At 30.8% G+C, this 27,325-nt stretch overlaps 2 protein-coding genes across 2 annotated transcripts; one reads left to right on the plus strand and one right to left on the minus strand.

Moving 5' to 3' along the window:
• Nucleotides 1-5,415: 5,415 nt before the first annotated feature.
• On the plus strand, nt 5,416-6,270 carry TRIADDRAFT_61683 (uncharacterized protein; the record flags this gene model as incomplete). Its single annotated transcript, XM_002117602.1, has 2 exons — nt 5,416-5,481; nt 5,623-6,270. The coding sequence occupies 2 exons, from the start codon at nt 5,416-5,418 to the stop codon at nt 6,268-6,270; spliced, it is 714 nt and encodes a 237-aa protein (XP_002117638.1).
• Nucleotides 6,271-19,690: 13,420 nt separating this feature from the next.
• Nucleotides 19,691-22,054, minus strand: TRIADDRAFT_61684 (uncharacterized protein; the record flags this gene model as incomplete). The annotated part of the gene is made up of 5 exons (XM_002117623.1): nt 19,691-19,712; nt 19,759-19,997; nt 20,182-20,249; nt 20,713-21,773; nt 22,029-22,054. The coding sequence occupies 5 exons, from the start codon at nt 22,052-22,054 to the stop codon at nt 19,691-19,693; spliced, it is 1,416 nt and encodes a 471-aa protein (XP_002117659.1).
• Between the last annotated feature and the right edge of the window lie 5,271 nt (nt 22,055-27,325).

Consider the following 27,325-nt stretch of genomic DNA (forward strand, 5'->3'; position numbering starts at 1 on the left):
TTCTCACATTTAATATACCTGTAACGATTATATTAACACAAAAAGAGGAGGAAGGGAAAGCATATGCATGATCATTTAGTCTATGATAGAATTACTAAGTTTAAAGTTGCCTATTCATTTGTAGCGGTATTGTGAGCAGTCTTAATGCCTATTCTGCATTCAGGAAGGATATCAATTTTTAGGACGAAAAAAGACAAAAATGTGGTCAAGATGAACAGGAATATAAATTATTTAACTTTAACTTCGATTCGATAGACGGTAATCATCGTGCACATGCTACGAAACAAACAAGTTTAAATTATTTCCTTTCAGTAATTAATGTCAATAGAATCATACAAAAATCCAGCACAATATCCGTATCATAAGCATTAAATGTCCTAAGCTACGAATAGTTAAAAGTACGAAAGGTTATGCGTTATTTATTTTGCTTATATTGTAATGATTGTTATAGTAACCGTATTATACAATGAAAAGTGTATAGTAGTTGGGATATAGTATTGCAAAAGTGTAACAAATATTCATCAGAAGACAAGGTATTTTATTCCTGATAGAATTAGTGATATTTTTGTATATTTTGTATAGTACTATTTATCAGATTTGCACAACATGATGTAACCATGCATTAATCCCCGAAAATACTTATATATGCCAAGGTAAGTCCAGATTCTTCGGTTATCATGGATTACTCTCCTGACAAAGAATAAGGTAAAGTATGCTGCTCTTCTAGGTTGCTATTGTCAACTACTATTTTAGCTTAGATCTAGAACTACCCTTCTAAACTGCAATCACACAGAAAAACTTCACAACGTCGAGCTACTTCTACTTTAACGAATACGACCAATACTAAATACTCGGGCTACAAAAACAATTACTAACGGCCAACATTCGCAATTACGAGTCAATGACAAAAGTTTTAGTCGACCTAATCTCTATATAGGCAAAAATCAAATACTTAATCTATACTACTCTTGAAGCTGCATTTGAACCGTGACAACGGCATATAAATGCTTCATTTAAATCTATGAAAATTATTACAGGCTTTTTTGCTCCTTACAATAGATTATTTTCCAATAAGGCCTTCAAAATTTAATATATGGATTAGCAATTAATGGGATAAATTACCGATCATGAATTCTTTTAAATCTTTAATTTCTTCCTCGAAGGCAGTACTATCCACTTTTCAGCTATCTTCGTCATAGTTGCTGTCTTTCCTTTTGCTGCGCTATTAGCAAGGCTTATTATTCCCGGTTTATGTATCGAATAGATTTAATTGAAATCCGGAGGTTGCTAAAGTTCTAATTGAGCGTATATTAAGATATATTGTAAAATTAGGTATCCAAGCCAAGATCATGCCAACAGATTAAAGCGTATGGTGGACCCTGAGTAATGGATATTATGGGGTTTATGATGACTATAATCGACCATTTATGACATTTTGTGATTTTTGGTCTGATCCAGGATATGTACGGACTCTAATTGAATCGCTATCTCGAGAAAATGCTAGAAAGAATAGCTATCGTCTAAATTTCTGTTATAATGTTCAACAACAGCTTGTTCATTAATTGGTTAGAAAATCTGCTGGATAAATCTACCATGATGACCCTCGTTAACTTAACAGGGACAACGCATATTTGGGTTATATACAATTTTAATGCCGATAATTGACTTGGGTTGTCGAATCGTAGAAATTATTTGCGCATTGCATTTTGTCAGTACCCTAAATTTTAGAAACACTGGCCATACTGACCAGTCGTACTGTACTATCATAGATTATATTAGCATTCGTGGCTACAGATGCCAACAATGTAGTATTATTCTGATATTCGATGAAGAAATCAACTACTGTATGCATATTCAGACCCAATAAGCAAAACTAATATATGACAAATGGGTCGTTCTTGATGACAATGAACCTTGGGAAAATAACTTTTTTGATTATTTACACTATAATCCAAACTTCTCTTGCTCTTCTGCAAATTACACGACGAGTTATTGGATCAGTGGTGTATATATACCCCACTACTTTATAGTAACCAGGCTATCATTATCTCTATTTTCATTTCCTGACGAGGCAGGAAAAAATCTTAGTGTATCATTTCATGCAATCAATAGCATGATTTGAAATAACTTATATAAGCAATCATGACTATTATAGGGATGTTTATTTTACGTATACTCCCCAGGAATATTTAACACTAGAAATTAATAATGATGAATTTTGAACCTATGGCTAAATCTAATCTTAACAATATTCGTTTCATTATTTTTTTTTTTAATTATTCTACTTATGTGATGCATCAACAGCTCATTTTTGTCGCCTTGAAACAATAAGACTGCTTTGATATGATATTACATTTTTGAAAATTTTTACGAAATGTATCTGTATTGTAAAATTAAAGTGTTTGCTTTAGAATAACAAAAAGGAAGATGAAAATCGATTTTATTTTATACAGTAAAATTGCGCGTCTTACAAGGATGGTTCAAAGATATGATTATTCAAGTTTTGTCACGTATAATACTGGAATGATTAAGTTCTACTAACTAGCTCTGGTAACTTTGATCATTATTCTTCAACCCATTTTAGGGAGAAATTAGCAGAGGCCTGGCTACTGGATGGCTCAGCTGACAAGATATGTGTAAATAAAGGTTACTAATAAAGTAAAATACTATTGCTAGTGTTTCCATAGCTAATCTGAGGTACCCTTCACTTAATTTTCGCCATCGACATCGCTCGTTATTTTTTATATTTTACTTATTCCCCACTTTAAATTAAATCAATAGTAAACAATTCTTCTTATTTTTTTAACTCTAAAAGATATGAATAACCTTTTAAAGTGTAGATTGATGAGGTTACTTAATTTGTATAGATGATGATAGATTAAAAGAGTTGATGTTAAATTACTATCTGTGATATATACCAATCACGAAATTCCAAATTTTAGAAAAATAAGGGCTTTATTGAATCTTATACAAAGATCAACTACACACAGCTCTACTTTAGCCGAATACTACTACTAAAGACTTCTAGAACGAACTAACAGAATAATCTAAAGTTGCATGCTTTTATACTTTTCGTAGCATTCGCAGCTACAATCCGCATGGCAACCTTTTACCTTATTTTACACATAGTTAAATTATTCTTAGTAAGACTATTCTACTGCGGACCAACATTAATCTGATATGGATACGACTACAGTACTTACGTAGACATTATTCACACCAGCCAAAGTACAATGAATTTCGTGACCGGTATATGTCACAACCGACTATATGTTTCATAAAGACTAGTGCAAACTCCCGTCGCTTTACTGACGGTTTACGATAATGTGCTCATTTAACATCTTTTACGAGGTTCAGTAACTTTATACCGTACCGTATGCTCGGAATTAAGCCGATTTTCATACTAATGAGATATTTGTTAAATTTAAAAGGAAAGGATGACATCGGTATATGAGATGCATATCCTTTATTTTCGATATATAAATCGCAGCTTGACTCATTAATTATTTAATTTTACTTTTTCCTATCTAAAACAAAATCAATAATAAACAATTCTTATTATTTCTCAACCCTAATAGACGTAAATAATCTTTTGCAGGTCTGGATATATGAGGCTATTCAATTTATATGATATTTTGAAAGGTTGATATTAATTTAGTGTTGAGTATATTTTATAGCTTACAAATACACACAATTGACCGAGATTACAGATTTTGTATTTTAATATTAGATAAGATGTTTCAGCTAGTAAATAGGTTAAGGTAGCACATGAAATTAAGCTGATTTGCATATTAAAAGATCTTTGCTATCTTTAAAAGAAAAAAATATTAAGATTTTATCCTTGTTAACGATTAATATCGGAATATGGATGAAAAATTTCAAATTCAATTTTGAAGCATATACTATAATCGATGTCATATCAGTATTTGATCCTGATCAATTTAAAAATTACATACGTGCCCAAATAGTTAAAAAATCTATTATTTTTTATTAAGGTAGTACGCAATTTAATTATATAAATATCTAAAATTGATTAATTTTTAGTAAAATTGATCAGTGCATTTATTTGGTAGAAATAGAAATATTAGCTAGAAAATAAAACAATATTATTGGGTATTTCTAGCCATACAACTGCTTTAAAGTCTAGAAATATTGATACCTATGTGGTATGATATTAAATATTTGATTTAAATTTGACCTTTGAAGGGATTCATTTTAGTATTTAGTGTATACTAACTACAGTAAATAATTAACTAGCAAGGTTGTAATGAAAGATTATCTACAAAATTCATGTTCTGTACCATGAAAGACTGCATTCAGCGCTATTATTGGACAAGTAAGTGGATTTGAAAGTTTAGAATTTACCATAATTATTATGGAATGGCTCGATATTATAAACGAGTCTGTCGTGCATTAAGGTTTCACTATTAATAAATAAAATTAATGATTAATGAAGTGAACGTTTAGAATTGTATGAAATTTATCGCATTCAATACTAGACATGCCTATAATTATGCTGGCATGTTCTGTATTGCGTAAAGGTAGATGATCAGGTGAGGCAACGATTAAAGTCCAATCGATAAATAAATAAGAGCATGTAAATGTTAGTAACAGATTAAAATAATTTTCGTTGGCAAGAAAAGAAATATGAAAGATTTTGTTTTAAGGAATACCTACTGTGATATTAGTAGAAGCCTTGATTATTATAAAGATTTGTAAGCTTACATAGTCATAAATTGCAGCTGATGTGACCTGGGAATTTTGATCGTTAGTGTTTTGATTGTAGACAAGTTTGGTACTTTAGCAGCTGTGTTCTGCTTCTACTATTAGTTTTTGAAAATAACAGTCTGTTATAGAATTATCTTTTTATAGCATAGACTATACCAACTTGTAAGTACTTATATGATAGATCAAACTACAAACTGATAAGTTTTACTCAGAATCTATCATAATATTCAATAACTGTGAATTAGAGAAGTAAGCTTCGCGACAGTATTATTCAGTGGATAAATGAAAACTATACATTATACTCGTATAGGCAACTTTTCTAGGAAAAAATGACGTTCTCACTCCCCCCTCCTTGCAAGAGATAAAATTTGAATTAAGAAATCTTTAATTATGTTAAGGCAAGTTAATCGAGTAATAACAATAATGACGTCAACTTGATATTTAAACCTTCAAAAATGATATCAAAAACTGTTCTTAAAATTTTTACGTTATTTGCTAAATACTTTAATTATTAATTAAGGTTAAGTATAAATAAACAAGACAAGAATGACTGTATTTCAATCAGCTTATCAATTTTACGGCAAAGATATAAAAAACTCATTAGAAATATCAATTTGCTTACTTTTATTGGTATTTGTCGCTCTTTCTTATCCATTTTCATTTATTATCATATGATAGTTTCGCAAAATGAAATTTACGGCATTATCATTGGTTTTCTTCATCTTCAGCATAGTACCTTTTACTATACAGGCGGTAAGTAATTTAATCGATTGATATCCGCATAAACTGCTTTTTTATTCTGTTTCAAAAAGGTTGTTATAATCGCTTATTAATTTTTTGGGGAAAATTTTTTATTTTAACAATTAGACTACCAATGCGAAATCTTGCCTACAGGCTAAAGATATAAATGGAGTTAGCGAAAATGGTTTCTATATCCTATACGATAACCAATATCGACCGTTTATCACATTTTGTGATTTCAATTCTGATAAAGGATTTATTTGGACACTTATTGAGTCATTTTCCTTGAATAACAGCATGAAAGCCAAATATCGCAAGGGATTTTTTCAGGATTTTCCAACTGTTAGTAGTTTTATTGACTTGCAGGAATTTCGATTAGAGAACTCAGTTATGAAATCGATTGCTGGTGCGCCAGGATCGACCCATTTTCGCACAACATGTAATTTTAACACGAATGACCGCAAAGGAATACAGAATCATCTAGACTATTTGCGTGTATCATTTTGTAATTTTCCCAATTTCTTTAAAAATGTTAACAAAAATACATGTACTAAGGTGGATTATATTAATGTCCAAGGACAATCCTGCAGAGATTGTAGTATTCCAATACATGATGGCGGTAATGAACATCATATGTTAGCTAACATCGACAGATCCCCGGACGATTGTGATCGTTTGAAATTTGGAGGTGCAAAAGGATATGCTTTTGGTGATTACAGGCTTTTAGATTCAAAATTTTCATGTTCAATGGCATCTAATTCGACTACCAATTGGTGGATTGGAGGTGCAGATATGTCGTAAACGTTATCTAGCCCACAGTTAGAATGGAATTGCAGCTGGAAGATTGAGATTCACAATTTAAATCGCCATATGAGGAGCTCTTCCCTGACCTCATAAATATAACATGTGCTAATTTGAAGTACTTAATTAGATTGAATGAAGTCTTTAATATTTTTGATGGTTGATGTTTTATTTTATATATCTGCTGCTAGTTAAATTATAATCAAGAAATAATTATGATATCGAAAATAATGCCCAGAAATTACTTTTATTATTGGGTAATTATTAAGAAACTGCTAGAACAAATACCGTGGCTAAGTGTTGTTACGCATTGTGATTGCAAACATTTCATTAGAGTTGATGTGTTCGATTAAAGCTTTAAGTAGAGCGATTTGGCCATGATTTGAAGGTGGCTGACCAAAGGTTCTTTAAATTTTACCGCAAAAAATTATGAATGTTACAGGTCCACATAGAAAAGTTGCGCGGTTTTTTGGTAAAGATTCTATAGATTCTGAAATTGATTTGATTTTTACTAATAAACGTATCATTCAAAAGTAATAAAATGTTAACAATTGAACTACGACATGTGTGAATAATTATTGTGATACAAATTTTCACGAAGGATATGCGGATGCAGCATCATTTAGCATTTAGATTGTAAATTATTAGCTACGTTTAGTATGATGTAAGGTGCGAGTATCTTGCTCTAATTATTATCAGGCATATTTAGTAATACCTATTATTTACTCGTATTACGCTATATTCGTTAGATTGTGCATTAATGTGATGTATTACTATATACAGTATTTAACTATAGCATATATTGTATAGAATTACTCTTCCTTAAAAAATCTTAAAAGTACAGTATTATACGCGTAGATATTAGATTGCATGCTGTAGCTGATATAGTTTATAGTAATATATAGTATTGTTGCACAACTACAACTTAATCTATATACATAAAAGTAGAAGCGGTTTTTTGTAATAATATTACGACCAAACCTAGAATGGTACTTTAAAAATTTTGAGTGATAACGCTAGGCTAAGCAAATTATGCATATATAGATGCTGTATAAACATTTGTATTTGCAGTAATAGATTTAAACGTTTTGTGGGAAAAACTAGGCTATGCTGGGTTTCGTAGCTAATACTAGCGTATAGAAACTATTCTTCCGTAAGAAATCTGAAATGTACCGTAGATATTACATACATGCTGCCTTTAATGCAGCTTATGATAAAATATTGTTTTAAAGCATATTTGAAATATGTACTTGTTAAGGTGTTGCATTGTCATTAGGATAGTTTAATAAGTACAGTAGTAGCTAGTATGAAGAATATCCATATTTGTAGTGCTAGGTAAGAGAAGTAATGCCTTAACGTGGATATTTGTGATAGTTCATTACACATTTGATATTGATTGTTATTGTGTGATAGATAGCAGTAAGATGATTCAAGTTCTAGTTGGTGATAGTTGAATTAAACAACCTACGAGCTTAGATTAAGATTAAGTATGAGTAAGAGATTCAAATATTTACTGATAGAAAAGCTGTGTAAGGAACATCTCAGTTCGAGATGTTTCTCCTGGTAAGGTATAATAGTAATACTGTTGTTGTTTATAAATTAGACGGTTCTTATATAAACGGCAACATTTGAGTTGAGTGGTTTGGTAAAAAGTTGTAGATGTATCTTTGCTAATAAAAGTTTCATCTTTGCAGTATTTTGCTAAATATGTTTAATGTTAAGTAAAAGGGCGTTTTAAGTCGGTAGCTACTTATAGACTTTTACTGTACGTTACCTTGTCGCAGAAGTGAAATTGTGACAGTACTGTATTAATTAATCCTGCTTAAGAAATCTTAAATATACTGTAGCTATTATATTATATGCTTTCACTTATACTGCTCATAGTAACATATCTCATTAACGTATAATCTTACAAATATGGCGTAATATATAACAGCCCATAACAATATACTGTAATTAAAGATTCTATGTTAGAATCTAGTTGACTATATACTATAGCTAAATGCCATAACTACTAATTTTTATAGTAAAATACAATATTAATGCCCACAATCTAACAAAAATAGCGTAATATACGGTATGTCACTTGAAAGTTGTAATCATAGAGGTTTTCTCTATGGTCATATAGTGATGCCTCCTGCATTTGATTGTATGGATAGCTATATTTGATATGTTTTCTCATAATAGATGTTATCGTGATGCTAATATTAGATGAATACTTACAACTAGCTGCATGTACGATGCTGATGTTGATGCTTTATTCTGTACTACACTTGTACTTTCGAATTGTCAGTAGATGCAGTTGTATAGGATGAATAGTGTTTAAGTATAAGTCTGTTTGTAGCTGCAGCTATAAAATAAGATCGAATATTCCTATGCTAATTGTAGCCGTAAACGTTACAAAAAAAAGCATAATGCATAAAGCTAACACTCCAATCACTCTTACGCAAGACACTTTATATACCCCCTGGGGTAGGTTATTGCGTAAAGGCAGGAATGATTATTCTTGTTCTGCAGTTTCTCAAGTAGGCTAGAGCTTGCCTTCAAAAATTTGTTACTCCTGTACTAATTATTGCGAAACTACTCGTACATTAGCCCATTGCTCTATTATAACAAATAAAGCTACGACAGGGCATTAAAAGTATTTATTTGTAGTTACAATTCTACTATTTTCTAACGAAGTTGGTACTCCGGTCGGGGTCTCACACATTAATCAAAATACCGCACTTACAATTTTCTCGCACTTTTTTACTTCGTCATCATCATTACTTTGCAAACTTATAACCTAGTCATTGAGTTCGCAAGAATTTATATCTGACCTCGATCTATGGCGTTGGAATCATATATCGAAGCTATACGTATAGTACAATATGTAAACTCTGTATAGTATTACAGTATTCATTTATATTTCACAATCATAATAATACCGCCGTGTTGCCGTACAATTATCTTTCATGCACAGCTTACTGTATGACGATATTTAATATTAATTTTACCTTTACTACTGTATGAGTTTAACCTAATACAGAGCAACGATTTGCTGACATGGTAACAACGAAATAAAGTTGTAAGATAAAGTCAACTCTTAGCTTTAACAAAGGATTTATAGTCAACTATGATAATTGCATGCTAAATTGCAATGCTGTTTCTGTACCGATATTATTCATATTACTATACCTTTATCTAACAGATAACTTTCTGGCCAATGTATACAATTTTAATTTAACTTGCTATTATAGCTCAATTTAGCAGTTTTAATAATTAAATCACCCTGCTAATTTTAATCATGAATAATCTCTAATATGCACTGAAAACACTTCCATTACTTAAGAAATTAATAAATCATGTTATGAGTTATGGACATATATACTAATCGCGGATACGAATGTTGGAAGTATACTGACAGGCAACTTTAGGGAACTTAGTAGTTCTTTCTAAGCTCTTTCTAGTTACTGTATTCGGTTATGAGTACACCGACTAAATTTATTGTATTTATACTCTGTAAGACAGTATAATATTGTATTCTAAGTTGATGATATATTTAGTAATGTCTACTGTAGGTGTTGTGTTCAACATATGATAGATATTCTCGTTAGAGACTTAATTATTAAATATAGCTAGCTTAGTAGCTGTATTCCTTTTGAAGAGGAGCGCTACAGTGCTTACACTAGAGCTTCACACGAAAGGTGTAAACTAGCCTGTATTTGAGATCCTAATACTGAAGTGTGTAGTAAGTAAGGTGTTAAGACTGTAAGCGCAGAAAAGTATATAAGGGAGTAGTTTAGTAAAGTAAGATAGTACTTTCTCGTTAGAGGTCCTCAGCTAATCGATTACATTGTACCTTCGTAAACGAGGTTTTGTTCAATAAATCTTATTTTCTAAAGTTTTGAAGATTCTTGATCTATCAACCTCACATACTCGTATTCTACACTTAGTAGACGGTAAACTGCTATTGCTGTTACTTTGATAAAAAGTTCGAGTAAGTTTAATTTACGTTAATTTGTTAAGATTCTTTAATAATGCTAGATGATATTAACCGATTTTACTAATTTGAAGGTAGAATGAATTCTCATTGAGGACTGCTGTAGTTTTTATAGAGTTTTCGACAATTCTCTCTCTATAATTATACGTCTTTGCGTCGCTACACAATTATTTGACTTAATGGTACTTAGCTTAGAAAGTATATTTTACATATATTGCTTGGCTAGAGCTCGAATTCTAATCGAACTGTAAAACTTAATCATGTGGCAGTTAGGTGTATAGAATAACTCTACATGTGTACAAATATCTGAATTCTAGCATCAGTTCTTTTGCATAGAGGTAATGAATGTAAATTTATTGCATAGAAGTAAATGGAAGTAAATCTAAAATTAATTAGACAGTTAATTATTTCGATTTATTCGACTGGCAGAATTAAAGAAATATCGAATAAGATAAGTATTACCCGTATTATAGAATGCAGGTTATGAAGTTTGCAGAATCAATGCTGATCAGCACAAAATCATTCAACTATTAAAATGAAGTAGAAATTTAGCCTAATTTTATTTATTTTGCATATATTATCCATAGCATTCTTGACCATAGAATTTTTGAAATTAGTAAGATTCCACAGAATATTCTCTATCTATTCATAGGATAATCATCATATGTCTTTAAAATATTGTTTTATGTGCCAGAGATAAATCAAAGTCGAGAATCTAAAGTTCGAGTACGCAATCATAACATGTTTTTGATGCTAAAAGTATACGCAACGATATGGTCAATTTATGAATAAGATCGATATCTACACGATAAGAATCGATTGTGATATCAATAGTCAAGCTTAATATAGATTCTCTGCGTAAAATATATCGCATGCATAATTTTGTAGAATACATAAGAGATTAAATTGTGGTAATAGAATTAATTGACATATCGATAATTACTGTAGCTGTTAGTAGCAAATGCTATGAACTTGCAAATAAATTGTAAAATCAAATAAAATGTATATTTAGAGATCCATGAATTAAAAATAACATCACTAATATAAATATAATCTTTAAACTATAGTCAAAAGGTTAAATAGACTTTCTGAAGTTATATATTAAAAACACTGCGTTGTTATATTAATATGAAAGAGGTGAAAATAGTTTGACAAATAAGTCAAGTACAAATTTGTCATAGTAAGGTAAAAATATCAGATTACGACCGCAATTTACTTTATTCATTTTAGAACAGTTTCGATTGAGTTAAACCTCTTGCTATAGCTTTGTATAAGATTATACTGAAATAATAGGTCAACCACTATAACGAAGAGAAATGATGTATAGATTATTCTCATTGCTGTTAATATGCTGTATGATGCCTATCTCTATACAAATGGTAAGACTATTAATAGATTGAAATCACTTCCGTTCATTTATTTACTGTTCATCGCATGCTGTAAATTAATATCGGACGTACGAGTATACATCTTTATGATTCCAATTAAATAATGTTGCAATTATTGTATTTAGACAATTAAGCCTAAATCTTGTCTACAAGCTAAAGAATTAAAAGGCGCTAGCAATAATGGTTTCTATGTGATATACGATAGTCTCAATAGACCATTTACTACATTTTGTGATTTTAATTCTGATGTTGGATTTGTTTGGACACTTATTGAATCGTTATCGTTAGCTAATGCTAAGAAGTCCAAATATCGTAAAAGTTTCTATTACGATGTTTCAACAAGCGGTTGTTCTATTAACTGGTCAGAATTTCGATTATGTAAATCAGTTATGAAATCGATTGCAGATGCACGAGGATCGACACATTTTCGGGCAACATGTAATTTCAATATAGAAGATATTAAAGGAATTAATAATCATCGAGACTATCTACGAGTATCATTTTGTAATTATCCGAATTTCTTTAAAAATGTTGCTGCTCATTTTTGTACAAAAATGGACTATGTTAATATTCGAGGTCATACATGTCGACAGTGTAGTATACCGTTATATGATGGTGGAAGCAGCTACCACATTTTACTTCAAGTCGATCACGCGAAAAATATCTGTGATAAATGGGTAGTTCCAAATACAGTCGTACACGATTTCGCTTTCGGGGATTACAGGTATATGAATTCTAAATTTACATGCGCAAATTCATCTACTTCTACTACAAATTGGTGGATAGGCGGTGCGTATATCTCGTAATATGAATTTTCTTAGTCCTTCAAGGAAACGTTAAGATTTAGACATAAATATACATTGAAACTGTATTTGAATTTACCATGGAAGAAGTTCTTACTGTAATAAATAGCTATGCAAAGTTTGATTAAAGACGCATTAGAAGTGATTGATGGCTGTGCTAAAGAATGCTTAATTAATCAATGTATTTGACATAATTCTTACGTGCGCCATATTAGAACTAGACTCGTTGATGTCGTATTTATGGAAATTTTTTAGAGGTAATTAATGGTTTATAAGCTGTCCTTACTGATTATTAAATATAAGTATTCCCTTTTATAATGATATGCATCAGTAACTAGAATGTTTTATGAAAATGACTATTTATCGTATTTAAACCTATATATTTTTTGTTCGCTGTTAGAAAGTACTTCAATATAGTTTAAGTTGTTATATGGAGAACTCTTTCGTAATGATCTCATTATAAGAGTACTTAACAATTTGAGATACTTGATTAAATTGAATGAAAGATTTGATATCTTTGATAATAAATATTTAATTCGGTTTGTCTGCCTCTGCTTGCCTTATAATCACTGAAGAAATATGATATCGAAATTAATGTCGGAATACTTTTGGAGAGAGGTAATGATTAAGAATCTGCAAGGATGTTAATAAATGTCGCTACAATTTTTAAATAGAAACATTTCATTAGAGTTTTGTGTCTAATTATAATTTCAATTTTAATTTTGATTGTCAGAATTTAATGCTTTGTTATTAGGTACTAATAGAATTCAGCTTACTATTGCATCGTATACTTCATACTATTAAAAGCCCTCCACTACAGAAACTACATTACAAGTGTAAATGTGAATATTTTAAAGCTTATTAGAATCGTATCTGTTATACAATAGGATGAATTTGAGTACCTTTATTTCGCCTAATTCAGCCAGTGTCGGATAATTCTGTCATATTTGGTTAGCCGTAGATATTCAGATATTTCGTATTTTAACCGTAATAAACTACAAAACTTTGATTAATGTCTAGCGTTAGGTACTTACATTGATCGTAGAGATTAATTTACTCACTAATTGCAGCAAAATTTGTTTACTAATGCAGTATACCTAAGTCTTGGCTTGCAGATTGCTAGACATGTTTAGCTTAGTGTTCTAGCAAGCAGAAAATCTCAGCGTTTAAAGATACTCGGCTAGAGTATCGATGGCAATAAGCATTGTGCTACCGAGTTACTATCAAGGGTATTGGTAAATATGGATGGTTAACTCTCATATTTGGTCATGGCATTGTCAACCACAGTATCATATAAGATACTATTAAATATATTATAGAATGCATATTACAGAGTTTGTATAGTCAAATTTTACTGAACAATACAAATCGTTAAATTATTAAAATGAGATGATGTTGCTATAAGTTGATTTAGTAGCATGGTAATGTACTAGATATACTCTTACAATTGTATGACATATAATATTAGTTCATATTGTAAGCTCTAGTCAGACTGTCTTTTTGCACTACGTCGCACTAGTATTCAATATGTGAGGATGTATATCGTGTAGTACGTTACATCATTAATATTACAGGATTGATATATAAAGGGTGAACCTCTATAAGAACAGGAGATTTTTAGCTCAGACGAGTAGGACTGCGGAAGTAGTGAGGACAGAGTTGGAATTGTTCGTGAGAAATAGAAGAACGGTAAATAAAGGTAATAATATAGATTAGAATGCATTTACTGTCTAAACTGATTGCAAGAAGAATAGCTAGAGTACTGACGCTAATTTCCTGAAAATCGACCGTCAGATGTTTTGACCTAATCTTATTTTTCGCATGTATTGTCGATATTATTTATGACCCTAAAATTTTTTGGAATGAGTAAAATTGCAAAATTACATCGTATCCAATAGAATATTTGCTATGTGCTTAAGAAACAGCCATTAAATGTCTTAAAAAATAATGATGCTATATGGAGATTGTATTTGATCTGTGTGCTTTGTAATAGACCAAAGCCGAGAATTTAAAGTTCGAGTAAGCAATCATAATATATTTTGATGCTGAAAGTATGCAATATGATAAAGTTAATTTATGGATAGGATAATATCTACATGAAAAAATTTATACTAACGTATATCAAGAGTCAAGCTAATTATAGATTATCAAGGTTAAATATATTGTAAGAGTAAATTTAAAGAAGGCATAAAGGATAAAATGCGAGGTAATAAAAATTGATTGATAAATGGATACATTAGTGTCACGAAGCAGCCTTCGTAATCGGGCCAAAATTTTACTATCGACTCTAAGTTGATTTCCGTTTAACTCTCAGAAATCTGCAGTAGAGGAAACTAACTTACTTGCATTCCAGGATTTACTGTTCGGAAGAGATAAATGATGCGTTTACAGTTAAGGCTTTTATTGAAGCAGATAATGAATCGGAATAGTGTATTCTACTACAGAATAATTGTAACTCTATCTAAAAGAATGATATCCAGCCCTTTACATAGTTCTTTAACTTTGCGCTGCGCCCACAGGTGCAAATTACAATCTGAAGGGAGACGTGAAGAAAAAGTGATCAGAATCTTTCGTCTCAAAATAGAAGAAAATATTCTTAGCGCCCTTTATACCGAAACTAATAGAAATTGTGAAGTGGAAGTTTGAAGAAATGGCGATAATGTTAGTTATGCTACATTTAATCGCTAATTTAAATCTCCTTCAGAGTGAAGTACAGTACTACATTTGATATCGTAGAGAAAGCAAATGTATCCTCAACCATAAATATTATGAGGTAAGCGTAGAATGTCGAATTAAGATCAACTGACCGGTTGATAATTTAGCCGATAAATGTGAATATTCCTAATTCAAAAGAACTAATACTAAATTCTGTGATGTGAAATGTTTCTAGGCGACATGCTAGCTACTTAATAAAGAACACATTAGTCTTAAATTTCTTCCTCTCACTAACAATAATGCTAAGAGCTGTAAATAACGCGAATATAATTACCGTATTCACTTTCATCAATCTCGGTTTGTTTTCAATTTCATTCCCTTCATTAAAAATGCAAATTATCTTAGAATACCCTCGCTCTCAAGATACGATTTACAGTTCTATTTTTACCTATACACTTATTAGTAACTCAACACCTTACTGTATATAGTCATCTGTGCTCTAGCATAGAGTCTATACCATTACAGTCTATAGTTATAGCTACCAAATATCTCTTAGGATAAATATCTACCGTACATTATACTAAACATGGCTAACAGTCTACAGTACAATCACAATACTAGTTACATTACAGTAGTATTCTAAGAGGTGTGTAAAAGCTTGTAGATAAAATCTATTTAAACGATTGGATAAATTAATAAAAGTTAGTTCTTAGTTCCTAAGGTTAGAAGTATAACGTAAATCGAAGGCGCACGAATTATTGCGAGATCGTAGATTCGATCACAACGTTATCTTGTCATATGGGAGTTTGTGACAATACCCTATCTAGAGTTTATATTTCGTTTGGATAGGATCGAACCTATCTACATATAGCAATTTCAGTTATTTTACAGTAGCAATATGTTTTGAAAGTGTAATTCTAATATAAAGAAAATACTGTCATATAAATACAGTCGTTTAAGCTTCCTTATAGTACAGTTATTCAAATCAAATTGTAGAAAACTCCTTTTATTAGAAGTATTTACTGGAAGATTCTAGGAAAGAAAATCCGTGACACCTTAACTGCGTCTATTAAAGTGGCTTTAGAAATTGTAACCATAATGAGATAGCTAAAAACGCGGATGATTATAAGGATATGCATATAATGTACCGTAATGCTAGGAAGTACTTCTAAAGCTTGTACAAATAAATTCATGCATATAGCCAGCTGTGCCGATCTTGCATATCAATTTAAATTAAGAGAATAAACACCAGTACCACTGTTTGAAGCACCTTAATGATAAATAGGCAAAGATACCAATTCATTCAAAATATTTTGTATCTATAATTAGAGTTGTAGCTATAACCATTATAATCGTACTCTTTGCCTGTCGAAATAAAGTTGAGCTCCATCAAGATTAATATATCAGATCAAGGTATTGCTGTTGATAATGGTGTTTATAAACTAGATGACAACATCAATTTCATTATAGGCAATAAGCAACAAATGCATTTCAGATAACAACGATTTACTTTTTATGTGGGAGCAATGTTAAATTAACTTTATTTAAGTGCCAACGATATCAGTATATGGATTGCTTGATTATTACTAACTAGCTCAAAATGAAACGACATCTGATGCATTCAGATTTTAGATATAAGGTGGGAAAGCTAAGTATTACAGGAAATAATACAAATACATAATTATTCGCGACGGTTAAAATCTTTTCTATCTTTAGAAACTCCCTTGACAACAATACCGATTGCCTTAAAGGATCAAAGACCGGAAATACCGGCTACGACATTATTTTTAAATCTTGATACTATTTCTTCCAGCGTTAGTAGTACAGTCCAATGTACGCATTGAGTACTCCGTTCAAGTCGTTACTTACTGTTGTCGATTTCCAATCGCTATGTTTTACTAGGCATAACCGAGAAGGTTGCTAGGAAATAACTTTCCGTTAAAGCATAAATTAAAATACTTTCAGGTAGCAATACTTACAGATAACATAAGGATTGATATAGTTAATAAAGGCCACATACTTAACAACGTGGGTAAATTGTCTTATTAATATGATAACAAATGACGCTCTTATTGACGTTTCTTAACATATATTAGGATAGAATTTAGCATTTGTTATCGGTATTTGTGTAAGATAAAATTATTGCTGGGTACAGTCGGTCAGATTTGATAATTCATATATACTCGTAAACTTATGGTCTTCAAAGTAATGATAACGGTTCCAGTACGTTAGCTGAAGAGATTAATCTTAAACCATGTTTAAAGAATAATACTGATATCAGTATTGCGGCACTTATTACATTATTTCCGATTGATGCTTAAGGGTGTTCATTTTGAAGTCTTGAAGCTAAATTAAATAGTATACATTTAATGTTACTGAAAATATGAAACATATCTTTAATTGCTGATGCATGTGCATGTTCAACCATTAATAAAATTATTCACAAATAGATTACGCATAAGTGCAATTTACTTTCTCAACTGAGATAATGTTAGCTATCAAAAATATTGGTAATAAAATAGTCTACAAATACGTCAAAGTTTAAATTTAGTACTAAATGATATTGTCAAAGTTTGTATTTTCAAACACGGCATTTTGTAAAATCAATAGGTATTTCATGTGCTGTTACAAAACAGCTTTGCAATAAGATAACGTAATGCACGATCAATCAGTCCATTCCCTGAACCACGCATCAGGGAGCAGTATCTACTCTTTCAGGAACTCTTTCCCTATACTAGTAGACTACTAAAAGACTTAGACTCCTCGTATCTTACGTTAAACACTAATCATAAGAACTCACTTCATTATATAATTTATCGTATTTATATACTCTTTTACAATAGCAAAGACATCCTGGTTAGTATTATTAACATTGAAACCTGATAATGAATCAAAAGCTAATTTTATCTACTGCTCCATAATGTAGACAACAGTATTTACGAACATAGACATCGAATGACTAATACAAAATTGTCAGATTACAATATGTCCTATCTCGGAACATTTCTACGATAATCTACGATCTACTATTAGTAAATTACAATCACAGTGATTTGAATGGTAAGAAGATTATTCTCACTTCCCTAATTAAGCTACTAGTTTCAGTAGGCCGTATATATATATCACCATAAAAGCTAGTGCTATATTTAAATATCACATATCTAAATTAGAAACTCATCATATAAGGGTAAATCAACAAAATTATCCTAACATAGATGTCTCTACTATAATCTCGATATTACAGTGTATAACACTGTAACATGCGCCTAACCACATTTTAACATTTAAGAATACACCATGTTTATATATTGATTTCACCACATAAAAAATTTCATTATTAGGAGAAAGATCAGACAGAATTTGCTGAAATTTGCAGATGATTGCACTAAACTTCTTAAATATTGATTCAATTTTGTAACAACTTACCCAACCTATAATTTCCAACCAGGAGTCGTTATGACCAGTTGATTTATGACTTCTATCGCGTGTACTGTGTTTGCTTACAACGTTACTCTCTATTTTTGACTGGCAATATGTGATGATCTCATCACATAGTAGTAGAATACAATTCAAATCCTCCATCGATGCAGCTGCGAAACTGGGAAATTGCATATTGTCACCAAATATTTTGGCGGATGTAAAGTCGCCTAGTAGGCACTTAATCAGACCCTGTTGATTGAAACATTAGAAATAGGGCTTAAATCGAAAGTATAGTTAATTACGCTAAGTTAAATAATCTCAGAATTTTAAATAATTAAACGCGCTTTAAGCTAAAATTTACTCTAATTGTGCTAAGTTAGAATCCAATACAAAAGCGTAGCATTCAACGTACATTACGAAATTAAATACCATCAAAAGAAAAAAATATCATCTTCATAATCTTATTGCAGGCTATCAGTCATGCGTATTATTTACTAGTATTACCGCTTAACTTGAATAAATACTAAATATGTCCGAAATTAAAACAAGAGCTACTAAGAGCACAAATTATTAACTCTTAGTAGCGTAAAACTCAACACCAAATAACAAATTATAAATACGTGAGTAATGTGAAAGTTCAACAGATGTTGATTCCCCAAATCATGATTACAATTTAAGGATGTGCGTTGATGCGTACCGATACTTATCACATCTGTACGCAGTAAAAACAACCTACAACATGAACTTTAAATAAATTAGACTATTCAAGCAGTTCTAATAGTATTCATGTTACATTTTATATATTAATTAATGCATAGTCTTTTACTAACGTACCGTACCTCATCAATGATAACAATAAATATTGTGCGAGAGTTGATATTGCCGTGGATAATTAAATTAGCTCGCAACGATTTTACAGCTTTTAAAAGATCATTAAAAATTTGTTTAATAGATTCTGGAGTCAAGTATTCAGATTTGTTACACAGTAATTCGCGTAGAGTGGCTATTTCTTCACCAGGCAGCGAGTAACATACCATTCTGAAAAAATGTTTCATGTGCATGCAAGTAAATTTTGACACGCATTATTTTCTCTAGATATTTATAATTGGTATTATACAAGCTTATTTTTTTAAACGTGCTATTTACAGCTATCTATAAGTAAAGTTTATTACCTATGGCACTATTCCGGTTTGACTATAAAATAATTATTGTATAAATAGATTATGTGATAACTACTTACCGTTTACTTTGTAATTTTGCTGGAATCTTGAATCTATGGCTTTCTATTTTAAACTTAGGACGCTCTAATGCCCAAAGGCATTGTAGTATGTTCTCTACTCGCATTTCTTGTAGTTTAATATGACAATAAAACTGCTTCTCCTTCTTCCAATCTCCAGCCTCTTTCTCACTGTAATACTTGAGCCATGCAGTTGTGCTTTCTTTATTGCTCTGATAGATGAGTTTAACTTTGAAATAGTTCTGTGTGGTAACAGAAGTTGAAGAATTTACCCCTTGGCTTGGTATTTTTTTATGCTACGTCAACAATTCTATGAATTTTGTCCCTTAGTGAAGTTATCTGATGCAACTTTATACCATAAGAGCAATATTGAATTTAATAACTTCTATGCAATTAACATGTAATATTTCCGCACTATTAACTTACAGATGAAACAAAATCTGCTGCAGCAGTCCGAGCAATAGATATTTTTTCAAGGCATTTCGTCTTCTGATCTAATAAGAAAGACAACATGATATAAAAGATAACTTTAACATTCCATACTCACAAATCATATGAATAAGAATACCATTGTGCAATGTTTCGCATTCTATATTCATGTTGTCAAGGTGCATCGTAAAACTCGACTAAATCCAATTACTTCTTGTGATAGCGAGCGATACTTAATTTATCTTTCAAAAAGACTCAATAATCGTCTTCTTCACGATATTTCAGTTCTTGTAAGTATAAAACTACTGGTGCAATAGAAACTGCATTTTGCATGATAATTATGAGTGATCATAAATTCTGCCTTCGTACTATTGTTTACAGTTTTGTGTATTAGCTATTGGAATAGTAAGCTATCGTGAAAATGAAAGTAAGTTAATGATTTAGATATCTATTGTATAAATGGAAGTGTACCTTCGAAACATGTCACAGTTAATATTGAGCGTTTCAGATAATCTTACTCCAACTTACTTCCAATTTGATAGTAAGACCGATCTTGAAGTAAATCTTTACTACTGGCCCATTTTACCTTATCACAGCAGTTTCCAAGAGATCTTACAATTCTAATAGAACGATCTAAAAATGTTTGAGTGAACATCGTGTAAATTATTGGATTAATACACGAATTAAGCGGTAAAGATAAGACAGCAATAAATGGCAATACATGAGTGTCCAACTCAGAGTTGATTAAGCCGATAATCAGAATAGCATAAAACGGAAGCCAGCATATAAGATCAGTAGCTACAATAGTAATCATCTTTGCTACAATTATTTTATCTAATCTGGAAATTTGAACATTTGCCTCGCGACGAGATTTTGCTAATGTAATAATAATGCCAGAATACATAATGCTGATGATAGCCCAAGCCAAGAATGTTACACCGCAATAACATAAAAGCCATAATAATAGATAAGGATTGCTAATATTACCGGGCAAACAAGCCCCATTAACGCTATGCAAACGATTATTAGGTGTCTGATTAAAACCATAAATTATTGGTAAACCTGTAAATACGGCAGAAATTGCCCAAACAATAAGGAAGATATTGAATATCTGTCTGTAGGAAAGACGATAATTTTGAAACGGATAGACTAAATATAAGTAACGATCCAGTGTTATAAGAAAAATGACCAATGTCGACACGAAAGTAGAAATTGAGACTAGAAAAGAACATATTGAGCAAACTGTACTCCGTAACCAAACTTCGTGGTATTCAGCATAGACTCCAGAAAAGTAGATGTTGGCTGATGCGATAGTTGTCAAGTAAATACCCATCAGCAAATCTGCTGTTGACAGATTAATAATTAAAGATCTGACAATAATATAGTCCTTGTTTTTCCCATTTGTATGCCATATAATTGAAACGATATTGCCAATGATGGACAGGACTCCAATTAGCCAAATGAAAACTCGTAGTACTCCATGTGATAAAATATCTGAGCAAGTTGATAAACTGAACTGATCTGGTAAAGGCTGGCAAATAGTTACAGATCTTCCAACGTAACAACATAGATAATCGAGAGTTGAAAGTCTAGTATCAACAAAGAACTTACAGTCAATGCAATCATTTTTTAAGTTACATTCATGTTGGTAAAATATTTAACATTTATTAGCATTTCAGTTTCTGCATAATTGTTCTAAATAGTATTAAATATTAAGCAATATTATTTAGACTTGTAGATTGTATTACTGAAGATACTTGGTATATAAGTGCTATGGTTTTACTTTCAATTTATTAATCTGGTAAAGGAAATCTTCCTAGTACTATACGATCAATTAGAATTACCCTTCTGATGCTTGTTTGTTCAACATATTGATATTTTATTTCATTTAGGTATTGTAGCCCAATTTAACACCATTTAACTATTTCATCACTCAATTAATTCTTATTTATAAATAATTTCTTGTATAGGAAGATAGTTCTTAATAATTTGATGAATAAATTAGTAAATACTTTCAATTACTACAATTCATATCAGAACTAAAAACTTTATTTATCATCACAGTAATTACCTATATTCCCAATTTGTTGCACAAAGGTTTTACAATAAATTTTTGATAGAATCTGTTATAATCTCTCAAGTTTGTAATGAAATACGTCCCTTTAATACACTATCAACAAATCATTGTCAAACGGTGCTATCTCGTTAATTGTAACAGAATGATGCTAAATACCATTCAAGATTTAAAAATTAAATATGCCAAATGTGGCAGCTACCCTAGAGCAGATAAAGCAAAATTTCCAAACTTTTGTGGTATTAAAATCTCAGCAAACCGTAAACTATCTAAACTTAGAAATAAATTACCGTTACATGCAATTACGGTAGCCGGTGATGTTGCTAAAATTGATGGTATATATATAGCCCTGATCGGTAAAATATTTAATTTTCTCTACGCTATTTGTTAACTCACTATCACTGCATTCTAATTTTATATTTTGGCCTAAATATAAAATGAAGTCATTTTAGTGTTTGCTAAAACTGGAATTATTCTGAACTTACTACTATGGGTACTCTTTATTACATTGAAACAACACTGCCTGGTATACCAACGCCAAAAATACTAATTAAAGTTATATCTAATAGTCTTATGCAAGGGTTGCCTGAGTAAGATACATGTATCTAGCGATATTATTTTCCTCTGCTTTGAAAATGAATATTGAAGAAGTTGAGTATAAAAAATGTATTATTAAAAAATTAGTTTAAAAGAACTTTTCAACGTATAAAATTTATAGGTCGTGTGCAATCTGGTGGGCTTTTATTCTAGATAAATCTAACGTCTTAAATAGATTTACATGAAGGCTTTCAAATAGATTTGTAGACTACGCCGCTAGAAATCAATTTACGAGTATAATACTCTACTTACAAATCTGTCATACCAGTGCTTCCAAGTAGAGAGTGGGTTGTAAATTCTATCAAGGGATTATTTCTTAAACTTCTATAAATATGAAAATAATAATAAAATTTTAATGAAGATTTAATTTTAGTCTTATCCTTCACTGTTTACTTACAAATGGCGAATAAATGGAAAGCTATTTAGACAGAAAGGAGTTAATTTCGAAATCTGGTTGTTATTGATACTCCTTCAATTTTAGATGTGATAGAAATTGAAATAAGTATAAAAGTTGTTTCAGAACATTTGCTAATTCAATAAATAAAAATAGTATATTTATAAATACAACTAGATACTAAAGAAAAAAAGATTGGCCTTAATTTATCGTGCATTATACATGAAATGAGCTGGATAAAATAACATGCAAGCTTATTTAACTGCTACATTATTGGAAAAATAAATTCAAACATACAGCTTCAATAATTTCGAAGCAGCTGCAGTAAATTTCGCAGGTACGCACATATCAGTTATGTAATTGTTATCGACATTTCTGTAACAGAACCAATATTAATATTAGATTGAGATCCATACCAAATATATTTGGCTTTTAATAATCGCTATCTGCCACTAACGATTGAAAATATTGATGTTATGGCAATGCTGTTTCTAACTTACAAAAATTTCAGACTTCCTCGACTTAAAAGTGATAAATAGTCACTAGTTTCGAGTTGATTGTCGCTTAGCAATCTAATCAAACCAATATAAAAGTAAAATTCTTACATTATCATGAAAATTTCTATAGTTAATGTAGACTCCTATTTTAGCAATTACGATAAGGGCGACATAATTGGTAAATATCCCTCGTTAATAAATTGAAGCTTCCAATATCTTCATTCATTAAAAGTGATTAATAATTTTTAAGAGCAAATTTCTATCTCTGTATTTTTGCCGTACAAATCCTCAATATTTGTTGAAGGTGGAAGCGTTTTAAGACCAATCGTCTTTAGTTGGCAGCTTATCATTATACTATATATAGAAATTGAAATCGTTACATTCCTTATCTTGAACTACGAGATTAACAAATGTGTTAAGAAAAAGATTCAATCCGTAAATATCTCCTTAACTTATTTAAGAAACTTACAGTTGTTGTATTTCATGTATCCTTGAAAATAGACCCTCAGGTAATTGACCGAACCTGTAGCCACTCAAATGTCTACAATTTGTTCATGAAAATTACTAAAATCATTTTATTTGAAGCCATAAATACCAACTATTATTATAGCAATTATTTCGAAAATTAATTGATTATTAAGTGATAAAAGTACAATTTGTTGTAATACGTCCTTGCAGATAGTATTGCAAACAAACTTGTAACAGAGATGTTGGTGTAGCTCAGTCCCCTAAAATAATATAATTATGTACTAGTTATACCAAAAATTAGAATGCATTCAAAAGCATTTGGTAAAGCTACATCAGCTAGAATAGTTTAAGTGATTATCATAGAAATTATGATCCTCTGAATAAGAGACTAGTTTACAGTAGCACTCATATTAATAACACGAAACCATTTAGCTAGCAGTTATAAAGAGTACTAGAATATTATTTGAAGGCCTTTATTTTTTCCTTCATAAAATGTAGCAATCGTTGATTAAAAATGCAGATACCACACTGATCAGTTTAGGGTATTTATCTCGTGTAAATCGCGGTAAATATTAATAAAAGGAGCTTAAAAATCGTAACATAGTAAACTAAGGTATACTTACAGGCTTTTTAGATTTATCAAACTGGTAATCAGAGTCTTGTTAAGATCGGTTAAATTGTTTTCGTCTAAAAATCTTCGATATAAAATCCATGTACAAATGATAATTCCGTTACAAGCAAGCTTTAGTTAAAATGTGCTATAATCCATTTGCTTTTAAATAATGCCTTAAATTATTCTCGGGAAAATATATAAAGGATTTACGAGCGAACGAAAGAATATTTTCAGTATTTATTCTTATTACCAGCAACTGTTCCACATTAGCTGAGATAGGTTTAATTTTGTCCGTATCCTAACTTAAATGGCTTAACTAGGAAACTCGACTATTTTGATCGTAAAAGCAAAATAGTGCTTATGCATGTTGGACACTTACGAGCGGTCCTCGTAAATTTGAACTGTAATGAACGTAAGAATATATGAACATAACGAGATTTTCTTATTGTAATTCTAAATGGTTTGGTTATCGTGATTATAGTTGGTACCAATATGCGTATGCTTACAGCGATATTATAGCCAACAGTGGTAGGATAGAACGATAATGGCGAATAACCTTCGTGTACTCATAACTGCATCCTACGCTCATTGATACACGTATCTGTATGGTAGGACCGCACTTCAACGCTATATTGGAATATGAGTATATAAGTACAGTATTGAGTAACTACTCGAGATTTCTTAGGATTAATTGCCTCGAGGAAAGCGCATTGTTAGTTTCGATTTACAAATCTAAAGAAGAAATAAGAATCTTCCTAAATTTAACTACGGTCGAGTGTCAGTAGATAGTGTTAACGAGCATGGAGCCGTTGCTGAATATGACATTATTATATACTGTATTAGAGTAGAAATATCTATGTTAGGATAATTTTATTAGCCTATCCTTATTTAGTTAACTTTTAATTTGGATATACTGTGATTTAGAATAACACTGGCTTTTTATGACAGTGACATATATACAAATACTGAAATTATTAGTTATATTAGGGAATACGAATTATCTACTTACAGTTGGAATCATTGTGATTGTAGCTTACTTATGGTAGATTGCAAATTATCGTGGAAATGTCCCGTGATAGAACATATCGTAATCTGACTATTCTGTATTAGTCATCAGGTGTCTATGTTCGTAAATACTGTTGTCTGCATTAGGGAACAGTAGCTAAAATTAATATCTAATTCAGTGAATAATTCCAAAGTTAATCGTACTAACTATGACTTATGAACTATTGAGGAAGAGTATAACATATATAAACGCAATATGTCGTGTAATAAAGTTAATTCTTAAACTTAGTGCTTAACGTAAAATACGAGGCGTCTAAGCCTTTGTGTAGTCTGCTAGTAGAGCAAAAGCGTTCCCGATAGTGCGGATACCGTTCGTTATATCGAATTATAAAACTGAAAGTGGGCATAGTCCATTCGATATTTTAGTACTGCATTCTAAATTATCTTTATTGTGTAATAAAATGTCCAGCATCGTCCCTGTCAACCCACATTAACTCTAGCCTTCACAATCCATATCGCTAATCTAATGGTGTTAAAATCAGTCAAGTGATTGAACTCAACAGTAACAAATTTTTAGTCTAAATTATCTGATATAGTTCTGGATTATAATGCAGAATTTGGATATTTAGAAATTTAGTCAGCTAGCATTTGTCTCAGAGTTTGCCTTTGAGAGAAAATTTATATAAGAAATCAAATTAATTATATTTCGTATTGAGTTAAAGTTGCACTGATGAGAAATAATAAATATAGTAACTCTATCACAATTTGCTATCGAAATAGAGCATTACTGGAAATTTGTGATAATAATACAGTTTTGTTCGCTATACATCCGCTAAATGATTCGTGAACATTTTCTTACTCACAGATTCTGAATATCCGATATCCTTTCAAAAAATTCATTATTGAACGTTGATGAATTTAAATTGCAAAATTTCATTCCCCTAATCAAAAGTTAGCTGGGATATTAAACTTATTCATAAATGGTAAAGTGTACATTTTTTTAATTATACGGTATCTCGTTATAAAATAGTTTATACTGATAAGGTAAAAAACTCTGGATTTCTATAAGAAAATAGTATATTTATACAAAGTATTAAGAGATCCAAGATGATTAAGGAAACGAAAATCTATTTTTCGCAAATTGACCATATAATTCATATTTCTAAGAAAAGTGGTAAAAAAGAATTGCAAAACATCAAAATAAGAGTCTTTTCTAGATTTTTACTTAATTCAGATGTACAGATCTCACAGTATCTCAAGAAATGGAAGCTCTTTGAAAGCTTTTTCCTCCAGCCCGATTAGGTGACGATTACCAATACTCCTGCACCCAATCAATTTAATTATCCATAAGAATAATACGAAAGCAAATTCATTACTAAATAAGCTTTCATATTCTATCATTCGATAAAATAGTTGTAATTTAATTAGATGTATCAAACACCAACGTCTGCTTTTCTATGATGAAATTATTAACAGATAATATTATAACTGCT

The sequence above is a fragment of the Trichoplax adhaerens genome, genomic scaffold (assembly GCF_000150275.1).
Source record: "Trichoplax adhaerens TRIADscaffold_26 genomic scaffold, whole genome shotgun sequence".
NCBI classification, from domain to species: Eukaryota; Metazoa; Placozoa; class Uniplacotomia; order Trichoplacea; family Trichoplacidae; genus Trichoplax; species Trichoplax adhaerens.